The sequence below is a fragment of the Calidris pugnax genome, unplaced genomic scaffold, assembly GCF_001431845.1.
Source record: "Calidris pugnax isolate Ruff unplaced genomic scaffold, ASM143184v1 scaffold615, whole genome shotgun sequence".
In the NCBI taxonomy this organism is placed as follows: Eukaryota; Metazoa; Chordata; class Aves; order Charadriiformes; family Scolopacidae; genus Calidris; species Calidris pugnax.
Window position 1 is genome coordinate 27,721 of NW_015091382.1, and position 11,509 is coordinate 39,229.

At 39.2% G+C, this 11,509-nt stretch overlaps 1 protein-coding gene across 1 annotated transcript; it reads right to left on the reverse strand.

The window, feature by feature from the left end:
- Nucleotides 1-1,835: 1,835 nt before the first annotated feature.
- Nucleotides 1,836-10,972, reverse strand: LOC106899506 (ras-related protein Rab-43-like). The gene is made up of 3 exons (XM_014961375.1): nt 10,907-10,972; nt 8,392-8,575; nt 1,836-7,474 (listed from the first exon to the last, which is right to left on the reverse strand). Exons 1-3 carry the CDS (start codon nt 10,970-10,972, stop codon nt 7,221-7,223), a joined length of 504 nt encoding a protein of 167 aa, XP_014816861.1. The 3' UTR covers nt 1,836-7,220.
- Between the last annotated feature and the right edge of the window lie 537 nt (nt 10,973-11,509).

The following is an 11,509-nucleotide window of genomic DNA, read 5'->3' on the forward strand; positions in this document are numbered from 1 at the left end:
CATTGGTAGGCATCTGTCTGCAGCTTCAATGTCTCTGAAAATTCAGCTCTTAACTTGCTTTTTTAAAAGTACCTTCAAATTGTCAAGACAAGTTTGCATGTCCAAAGGACAATCTTTCATACCCTTGTTTTCAAATGCAATAGTTTAGATACCCAAAATCCCTCTCATCTTCATATGAGTTTATATTGCTCATAGAGTTTATTGCAGACAAAGGGGGGTTGATGGTTGTGTGTTCTACAGCACAGTGCAGTGTAACAGGCTGCTACTTAGCAGTTACTGAAAAGACACTGGCTTTTGGAAGTATACAGATTGTGTTGGTCAGGTGCCTTAAAAAGACTCTTTCTAAGTTTAATGTTTTATTCTGCTGTTATCTTGAGAAGATAATCTTTGCATCATAAGGTTTTTTTATATTGATTGAACAATTAGAAATCATAACTGCTAGGGTGCCACAACTGAGGTCATATGTAAGGTACTTCCTCTAAGCTAAAATTTACAGAAACTTGGATCTTTCAGCTCACTATTACATCTGAATAGTGTGTACTGAGTGAGTTTATGGGGCAATTAAGGTTTAAACTTCTACAGAGTAGTCAAAGATAAGGTGTATGTTCTAATAAGGCTTAAAGTAGGTGACTGCTGTTCTTAGTATCCTACTCTATGCTTTAAAATTAAAAGATATACATCTAGGATTTTTTTAATGTTATGTTTATGATGAAAGGAAAAGAAAATATTTGTAATTTAGCTGTAATAACAAATTTTGAATGAGCTAGGTAAGCCTCAGACAGAAGTGGCTTAAATAGAAGCAGCTTTGTGAAGCTGCTGTACCTACCTAATACCTCACCCTGATCTATACTACCTACTCGGGTACTACTGCCTGTTACAGTGACGAAGCTGGACTTGATTGATTTCAGAGTACAGTTTACTATATACACACATTCCAGATATTAAATAACTGTCACAGGAGCAGGAGATTGATAGCTATACATGTGCAAAAACCTGCTGCTATAGTCTTTCTGATGGCCCTTCAGGGCTTTGTGATAGCAGAAAACTGAGGATTAATCTTCCTATGTTTGAGGCTGAAAGTAAGTAGAAATCACTGTTAGCAGTTCAGTTGTATAATCGAATTGGAAATAACTCAATCGAAGTAATCTTGCAGAAGAAACATGGAAAGTAACTTTTTTCAATGATACAGAGTGCCTAAATAAATTTTTATTAATTTATGATCCTGGATAGTACCTGGCCTTCTAAAGTTTTTCAAATGGTGTCCTGAAGGAGAGAGGCATACTTTTACCTCATAATGGAAGGAACAGATTCTAAATACAGCTTTAAGCCGATATAACAGTTCTCCAAATGTTATAAACTGTTCTGTTACCATACACTTAACTAGTTTAGCAGTCTGCTCTTGTTCAGCATAGACAGCAGTCAAACTTCTGTTGTGCAAAAAGCAAACAGGAAAACCCGTAACGTATTATTTTGCCTTTGGGAAGGAAACTATTTTCTTTGAACTGAGTAAGCATTCATTAAACCTACCATATTTAATCAGATTAAATAGAAAATCTTCCTTGACTGTTACTCAGGCTTCACTTACTCTTGTGAAGTTACTCTGTTCACTTGTTTTTCCTTCCCTGATTGTTACTCAGGCTTCACTTTTATTCTTGTGAAGTTACTCTGTTCACTTGTTTTTCACTGACTCATATGCGAGAAACAAGGCAGTTGTTGACACGGTTTGTCTTCAGTGACACCTAAAGTTATGAATATAATACAGGTAACTGCCTTTATCAGTATTCAAGTAATAGAAATCCTTCTTAAGAAAAGACATAGAAAAAAAATCACTACCCTTTCGTACTTCAAATAATTATTTATAAAGTGCACTTTAACATTTTTCAGTCATATTAAAACAATGCTATTAAAGATCAGGATAGGAGACCATGCTGGCTATTTTTATCTAACCTCTGGCAGCAGTTCCATGGACAGCAAATATACATTTGGGTCGGTTTGTTTGTTTTGATTTTGTAATCCCGCTCTTTTCCGAGTAAACCAAAATGAAATGATAAAAAAGGCACAGAGGGCTCAACTTGTGCTGGAAATCAGAATGTCTAGTTGTGGAATAGTCTGGGGTTTTTTTCTAAAGTATGCAGTGGGGATTGCAATGAAATGCTTTCATCTGAGAATTTTTGCTGCTTCAAATAGCTTTATAACCCAATTCAATAGAGTTAAAAGAAATCTAACATTATCTAACCAGTAAAAACTAAGATACCCAGGAGGCTGGTTCTCTAACTGAAATTTTACTGGGATGATCAGCACCAAAAGATACTACAAAAATAAAACTGAGACAGTATTTCCCCAGATCTATGAATCTCTTCTTATAGCGTGGAAAAAAATTGTCAAATCTGAGAACAGCCCCATTATAAAGGACTCTGCTCTGGGACTCTGAAGTCACTATACTTCATACAACTGTAATAAAATGTAGCTATTAATCTACATGGGTTAACAATGGGGCATCTTTTATTGCCAAACTTGTAAATCTAGAATGCCTTTTAGTCCATGGAACAACCTAATGCCATTTGAGAAAGGGTAATTAAGTGGGTTAGGGTGATTAGTCTAAACTTTGGGATTCATTTCCTTTCAATTCCGCCAATAACTGTTCATGTCCTTGGATCTTTTGCTCTTTAATTGTGTCACTTCTTGTACCACAAGGGTGGGAATACAAGCTACATGGTCATTATCAGCTACTGGGGCAAAGTGAGTCATGCAAGAACCACCTCTTCACAAAAGAGTATATAATTCGCTCCCATTTCCTTGGATTTTCCCTGTTCACTGGTTGCACACTCTGCCTGTAACCTGGCTTGTTTCTCTGAGGTCTCCACAGAGAATGACTGACAGGGGTTAAACTGAGCACTCTCCAAGGCTGGAAGATACCAAAAGGAGAGTAATTTTATTTTTCAGTTTCACAAAGAAATGTATTGTTCTCACTTCATTTTTCTCCAGCACGCTGTTTACACAAAATAATGCAATAGGATAAACTTCAGTGGTCTGTTAATTTATAAATGTTTTGGAAGCAGGATGGGTAAAGATAAACAATTTCTATTAATGAAATAACATATAAATTCATCTTGATTTAAAGAGACACATTATAACATTGAGTAAAACAATCCTATGAAGAGAAACTAATAATGTTATTACCTCCCAGTAACCTCAGGACTGGCATGAGATGGCAAAAGACATTCAAATGGTCAACTGGCTGGGACTATGAGATTAAATAATGAAGGTGGGAATTCTGGTGGGACAATATATACTGGGGCAAATCAAGGCAAGGCTTTAATGTTACTTAAGGGTGCCACTGTGTCAGTGCATACATAATGTAATGTCCTACTGCAATAATGCATGTATATTGGATGTGACTATCAGCTCTGTTCTTCAAATAAATACGATCTTTTTAAAAGGCAAGGAAAAAACTGAGCAAGAGCTCCACTTTTCATGAAGTTCATAGAAATCTATCATCTGGGCTTCACTTAGTTTTGTAGTTTTTCTCCCCAAGAAGTGACCTGCTTTGCAGTATAGTGAGAAAATCATTAGGACTTTTCCTCGTTATTAAGTGGTTTAATTTTTTTTTTTTCAAAGCAAATTTTAGCAGGTTTCTGGGCTGACAGTTATTTGGCATTATATTTGCATAATTATAAATATTTGTACAAGTTCCATCCATGGTGATGGACTGAATGAGTAACTAGAGATAAAATTAGCTTAAATCAAAGTCAATACAAAAGATAACAATGCCCACGCTCCTGGAAACCACATTCTGCTGACGATTTCATTTCAGTATTTGCCTCTGCATTCCACTCCTAAGTGTTACAAGGCAGGGATCGATGCCCCCCTCTGTGTTTTTGTAATATTTAGCACACTTTGGGTACTGCCAAAAATAAATGATAAATACTAATGCAAATACATGGTCAGCCAAGGAGATCTGCTTAAAAGCAATTACTGCACCATAGTCTTGTTAATGTTCAACTGCCAGTAAACAGGTTTCTTGGCAAATGTTTATGTTGGGAACTCTGATTGTGCACTACTGAATTATTCACTAGACGTACGTGAGTGCACATTTGTAACCTAGGATTTGAAACGGAGGTTTTTACCCACAAATCTCAGGTTTATTGCTACTCGCTCTCTTCACCCAGGTATCCTTTTAGTTTCAATAGGATTAATGGAATTAAACCAACAGGCTTGTCTTCCTAATATTTGAATTACATAGCTAAAGTGTGTGAATTACAAGTTTAATAAAAGTCTTCAGAAGGGGAGTGAAAAGCTCTAAGTTACATTTACTGTTTAATTTCTTTCTGGTCAAGGAGCTATCAGTCTAGTGACTACTGTGCTATTACTAATAGACAAAGAAAGGGCTTGGTAATTGAAATAGCCTTTTACTGACAGCCCAAGCACTGTCATTCACATCTATCACTAACCTGAAAAAAATAAACCAGGTCCTCCTGGTTCCCTTTTGCTCAGTTAGGTAGGGCATGCAAACTTGTATTATACTTGTTACCACATAGAAAAGCCAAGAGTTAGAGGACAAAGCTGAGTTAAAGCCGTAACTGAAAATACAGTGAAAACTCACTGATGCTGTATTTCATGTTTTCTGACTGAAAGAGAACCTGCAGACAGAGTCTCAACCTTCAAGGCTAGCTTAACAGATAAATGGGGGCAAATCCTAAGGGAAGTATAGTGCTTGCTCTAATTCTACTTGTTTACTAAACAAACCTTAAAAGGAAATGGATCAATAATTCCTCATTTCTCCATCTACTGTAAAAAATACAATCATTCACTCACTGCATTGGAAGCAGGATTTATGTTCATTTTGCATCTTGCTCCAGTTTTAAGATGAGTTACTCTGTAAACTACTGAGTTCAATCTGAGTAGTAGCAATACTGTTCTTAAACGTGTGTGAGTTTCTCTCAGCATGGCTTAAATAATTTGGCACTAATCCTGCAAATAGCGGGAGGCTGAGCTTATCTGAGGGTCCGTGTTCAGGCGTGCAGAACTGCAGGGCTGAGACCTACAGATGTCAACTAGAATACAGCATGACATGAAGTCAAATGCTTGCTAGTATTCTGTATCTTAAGGACCATCTAACCAGGAGGAAAAATAGTCATCAGGACTGAGTTTTAACTTGGACTGTCTTTGTAGTTCCCCCTGGGAGTGGAATACAGGGTTTGCTAAACACTAACAGATCTAGAGTTTGGACAATTTTCATTTTCAGTGTCTAGCTGCTGCTAGACACTCATTGCCTGTTATCTTTGGATGTGGGAGAGGTGGGAATGTCCTGGAAAACTATCCAAAAATACTGCTGAGTACTACAGCTCAACCTGCTCTTCCATATAAAACATTAAAATTGTGAAAACTATACTAATTGAAAAACTTAAGGCCCTTTTCACTCTTACAACTATAAAACTTGAAAACTAACCCCTTAGATTAGCAAACAGGCTACAAAGCATATGTAACTCCTTAATGATCTACCTCATAGTTTAAAAAAAACCCAGAAAGACCAGAGAATGGTTTAGTATTTTCTTTAGGAAGATGAACAGTATTGAAATTAAGATCCATTAGCCCTTTCTTAAATCTTACTGATTTTCTTGATACTGGATATGCTGAATGGCTAAAACCTGTGTAGCCCTAGTGGCAAACCAATCTGGGTCCTTTTTGATCAAGATTTTCAAAAGGGACAAGTGACTTCACTTTAAGCGGGTGCTCTCTGAAAATGAGCCCCTTCAAAGTATCAGGATTGCAAAAATCACTTGTCACCTCTGAACACCTTTGCTTTAACTGCGGAGTTAAAAATAATCCTGCTTCTGCTCCCTTTGCAAATCCATTTTTGTAAGTGCTTGAGAGTAAATCCAGAGAGGACTGCTGCCATCAGTACTTCAACTGCATCTACAACATAGAATACAGAGCTGAATCTGAAAGACAGCTATGTGCAGTTGAATTATGAGATCTGTTTTACCTAACAATGGAGACTTTTGATCAACAGTGAAAGACTTTTCCTGCTGAATGTCTTCAAAAAATGAAAAGCAGCTGGTAACTCGTGATAGGGAGAGGGAAGCAGTTGAGTACAAAGTTGGGAAGGAATCACTCAAAAAGACTCTTGTTTCTTGCAACCAAGAAGTTGCAACACATGCAGTTTTCAGCTATTCTGAGGTCTTCTTTCCCAGTGTATGCCCAGATTGTATTTAAAGAGATGGTTTTTAAAAAAACCCAACAAGCCAAACCCCAAATTCCCTTATGCCACCTAAGGAATAAACACTCCAGTAACATAATGTCAAATGTATGACCAGAATGAACCCTGTATATGACCATTAGGCACACAGCAGGAGATCATGGCTACCAGTCAGTTCAAGGTTTCTCCAGTTCCTGTTTCCAGTGGTGCAGGTCTTGAGTTGTGGAATGAGATTAAGAGACCTGAGGGCAAAAACTCAATGATACCCGCTTGGAAAAGGGAGCTATCACTGTGCAAACAATAACAAATGAAATGCATCTACCCTCTCCTCAAGGCTGTATTTAAAATAACTACAACTGGTCCAATCCTGCTTGACAGCAAGTCATGTGATATTGCTCGGGCTGATTTTTGCTTTTTGTTAAAATGATAACTTAAAATAATTGCAACAAAACCTGAGAGAAGGTTTCCCCACTTGGGCCTGTTCCAGTACTAACTAGCAATCCATATGCCCTAGGACAGGCGACTGCTATTTGGTCCTGTAATCAAAATGCTGGGTATTGTAATACCTTTATCAAAGACACTGTCACTTTCTGGTCACTGGTGGAGTGCTGAGGATTTAAAGAGACACTCTCAAGACTGCCTGTTCCAAACGGGACCTTCTTTGCCAACAGTCCCTTGCTAAACTTCGGGTGTGCATCAGTCTCCTCCCCAACCGTCTGTCTCCCCACCCCACGTCACCAGTTCAAATTTGTTTCCTCCACTTTTGTAACTCGTATGAAGGTTATGGAAAAGAAATGGAGGGGACAAACGTTGAGTAAGTTTTTCAGAGGGTTTGACTTTTAGGACTACCTCTCAAGAGTCCCTTTTTAAAAATAAGACACCAAAGCAAACAGGATTGTGTCTAGCTTCTACAAAATTGCTGGTTTCACAGGAGGAGGAGAATATGGCTACCATGCTACTCAGCATTAGGGTGAAGCACCATCTAAATTCCAGTAAAGTTAGGGATATCACCTAGCTCATATCAGCAACCACACCCCCAGCCTTCTACAACGTCTTTGCTGTCAAGCTTGATGCTGTCAGTATTCTTCTCACTGAACATGGGGCCTCCGTGCCTCATCATGAGCTCTGTAGCCATCTTCACAAAAGCCTCCTCCACATTGCTGGAGTCTTTCGCAGAGGTCTCTATGGCACAGATGATATTATCGTAGTGTTCAGCCAGACTCTGAGCTTCTTCCAGCTGAACCTCTCGAAGGTCACTTAGGTCAGACTTGTTTCCTGGAAGAAAAAGAAACACCAGAGTACTTTATAATGGCTATTTATGTCAAAATAAGTATTTAGCAGGAGGTTCTCAGGTTGCCCAGAGAAGCTGCAGAATTTCCATTCTTGGAGATTTTCAAAATTTGACTGAAAAGGCCCTGACCCACCTGACATCAGCCTCAATTTGAGCAGGAGGTTGGACTAGATAACCTCCTACGGCCCTCCCAACCTGTATTTCTGTATGACTCAGAGAGAGAACAGAAAAGGTCAGTAACTGAAGAGTGCTGGGTTAAAAGAAGAAAAATGGGCTAGAAATGAAAGCTAAAACCATTTTGTGAAAACAAAAGCAGTCTGGTGGTACCTAGGGAAATCTAGAACAGTACTGATGTTGTATTAGTGGATCTACAGGCCCCAAGAGCCACATCTGAGTCGGAAACATTGGGGCTGGGAAGCAGAACTTCCAGCAGAGAAATGACAAACCCCGATTGCCCTGAAGTCCTTCTGAAATCCCCCATCTGCTGAAGTATGTGGGTGTCCCAGTTCGGCAAAACGCATCAGCTTGATACGATGGAGCTTCTCTGGGCCCTGGAACCCTTATGATCCTCATCATGAGAACAGCTCCACAGCAGCTGTGCCTCAGAACCTACAAATTCTGGGTACCCAGTTCTCCATGAGGTGAGACGCAAAGGAGTCAAAGCTGGTGCTGATACAAAGCTGTCTGCTATTTAATGGAAGTCAATCAAAGCAAAACGTTTCTGTTTTGATGAATCAGAACTTTCTAACTGGAAATTTTCCCAATATATTTTTTTAATCAGATCTATTACATACATCTTACTTCAACCAAAAATAAAATTTCTAACCGTCTTATACAACTATTGCAACTAATGACATTGTACTGTCACCTGTAGTGCTTGGTATTAATATTTTTAACTCACCAATCAGTAATTGTACTATGTTGGAACCGGCATACTTTCTCACATCCTCGATCCAGCGAGGAATGGACAGGAAGGAGCCTCTCTTGCTGATGTCATAGGCTAGGATTGCTCCGTTGGCGCTGCGGTAATAACTCTGTGTGATAGTTCGGAATCTCTCCTGGCCAGCCGTGTCCCAGATCTGCAACTATATACAACAAAGCATACAGTGAGACACTTGGCCAGCAAGCTTTCCTGAATCAAAAGACAGGACTCGATTCAATAGAGTTGTTATCAATCTCCCTTATACTTAATACATTCTGGCATCGTGTTTTTCTAGCCTTTTGTTCATGATTTAAGGATAATAATGGAGAACCTTTTCTCACTTGGCTGCTCAACGTTTATATTTGTATTAATTGAGATGCTCTAGGTTCATACAGGTGAGCTCTGATGCATCCTTTTGTGGCAGATTATTAAATTATTACTTGTGTGTCCAGCCCTACCCCTCTGTCACCTTCTCTAGCGGAGTTAGCACAAAACAAGATGTTAGCCCTGAGCCAAGCCACCTCCAGTTCATTGACTGGTGTGTCACTGAAACTACAGGTGGGTTTTCGCTGGCATATTGTCTGTGTTACTGACGTGGTCTTGCCAGTTCTGCTACAGAGGCAGTAACAACCTGGGTAGGATGTGGTAGTATCATCAGAGGGCACTGATGCTCTTTTATAAGGAAATGTAAGACAATTAAAAGAATAGCTACAGAATACATAAAATGTATAAAATAATGTATAACAGAAATGCCAGCAATTCTAGGTTTCAATAAAGTCAGTCAAAGATCTAGTCAGTCTAGTCACCTGTCCTTTTTTAGGTGGTACCTGGGCAGGAAGAAGAAATCCTTAGCTTACATACTTTTGCCTAAATCCAGCCGCATAAGAGCTGTGAGTTTAGTTGGTTTGAGCTCCCAATACTAGATGTTCCAGGGGAAGAAGCCAACTAACTCAGGGTGGACAAACACAGTATTTTGCTCCCAAGGAAAATTTCTTTTTAAATCCTCTTGTTTTATAGGTTGTCTAATGTCCTGGAACATGATGGCTTATATTCCAGGAGGTTTTAATCTAAAGTAACTGTGGATGTTCTTCTCCTCCATATAAATCTCTAATCCTTTTTGAATCTTTCAAAGCTCTTGGCTTCAATATATAGCAGCAATGAAATCAAAGAATGTCTGTTTATAAATTTTGTATTTTCTGTCCTTCTGTTGCACTTTCACTTTTCTATCCCCAAGTGATAAAGGAGAAACCACTGCTTGTCTTTTTGTGCCATTCCTTATATTCTGCATCTCCTTTTAACTGAGACAGGACATAAGCAAATACTCCTGGGTTTTTTAATCTTCCCATATTGTGGACATGTTTTTTATTACTTCCCCTCTCTCTGAAAATCTTTGGTTTAAAAGAGCTGACGACAACTTAACACAGTGCACCAGTGATATTTTATACGGAATAATATGGAATCATCTTTCCATTTGTTTAGTTTGCACATTAATACTTTGTTTGTATCTTCTGACTGCTGCATGTTTGAGCAGCAGCTTTCACTTTGGGAAAGGCTTTACTGATCAGAATGCTTCCCTGTGCTAACCAAGCATTTAGATCCCAAATGTACAGTTTAAAAGGAATCAATCCAATGAAAAAGTACTTCTCAGTCCTGGTAAAGAGTTTTCTCAGAGAAGGGGAAGGGACTGTAATGGACTCAGAAAACCACAAAGCAATGATTGTTAATGGAACAGATAATGATTTAGAGCCGTCAACAGCTACTGGAGACAAGGAAGTTCATGGCAGGTTTATGTATGATGATCTCTGTACTCAAGTCTCCCACGAGACCTTTGTGCCTATTACGTAGTTTTAAATCTCAGTACTTGATTAGGTCAAGTGCAAAACAAGGCTAATGATGATTACCCAACTCTAGGGAGAGGTCTGAGAGATTCTGTGCATACAGAAGAATTATAAACTTTTTAAATTAAAAAAAATCATTTGTTTTAGTTTACACTTCTTACATGGTATAAATAATAGTGATTTATCTGCAGAGTGACTGAGCAAGCCAGTCTTGGGTCTTGTGCTGTATATGGGGTTTTGAAAACTTCTGTCTAAGTATATTCCGTAGAATCACAGAATCATTGAGGTTGGGACAGATTTTGGGAGGTGACAAAGCCAACTGCCTGCTCAAAGTGGGGTCAAAACATAATTCTTCCAGGAAAAATTGCTCCATGATATTCCCAGGGACCAGCCCGTAGTTCCCAGGATGTCTTGCCCTTTCTGAAGATGAGTACTATATTTGCCTTTCTTTGGTCCTCCCCAGTTTCCACAGCTATTTGATAGCAATAGAACAGCCTCAAAATGTCACCAGTGAGATCTCACAGCACCCACACACATTTTTTTACTCAACCATTTATGTCTGTGTGTTCACAGGACTGAAGGTACAAAGTTGCTGAAGCCCCGAGTGTCCTGCTGGAACAGCACAGACCACGGGTTTGACCTTCTCAGGAGCTCACAAAGCAGGCTTCCTCCCATCCCACATCCTCCAGGTAAGCTCTTTGCCTTAGGCTTTTGAAGTTCATGCTCCCCTACTTGTCCTCCTCTTTTGTGTATGGACTCAGAATTGTTTAGCTTTTTACGTGCCCTTCAGTTTGGTGTGGTTTTGCTTTCATTGCTGAGACTGCAGGATGTATTAGACCCATAAGCACATACTTTCTTTGCAAACATATATACACCAACACACCTGTTTGTCACTGTTCCCATCGCTTCTCCTGGCAGAAGGAGCCAGTTAAGTGCTCACTCTCTGTTTCAGGGAAAGTCAGTCAAATATGGGCATGGTTTAATGACTTTCTTAAGCCAAACTGGGACAATACTGTCATCAAAGACTTGCCATGCAGCCTTGCCCTGTCCCAGCACTGAAACTAGCACCTGTTAACCTGAGTCACCATATGGCTTAATTCACTGATATAACTGAAAAAGAGGGGTTTTCCTTTAGTTTGAAGGGTTACCACCGATTACACACCCCCATGGTACTGAAAGCCTGCAGACATCGCAGTGGGGAAGGTGTGACAGTCCTTTAGAGCAGTGACAAAGTTGTCTTGAACCAGTTTTGAATACAG

Coding starts and splice junctions, on each gene's coding strand:
- LOC106899506 (XM_014961375.1), bottom strand. CDS start 10,972: ATGAACTTCAAAAGCCTAAGGCAAAGAGCTTACCTGGAGGATGTGGGA. Junction 8,576..10,906: donor GATGGGAGGAAGCCTGCTTT/GTGAGCTCCTGA, acceptor TGTTGTATATAG/TTGCAGATCTGGGACACGGC. Junction 7,475..8,391: donor CATAGTACAATTACTGATTG/GTGAGTTAAAAA, acceptor TTTTTCTTCCAG/GAAACAAGTCTGACCTAAGT.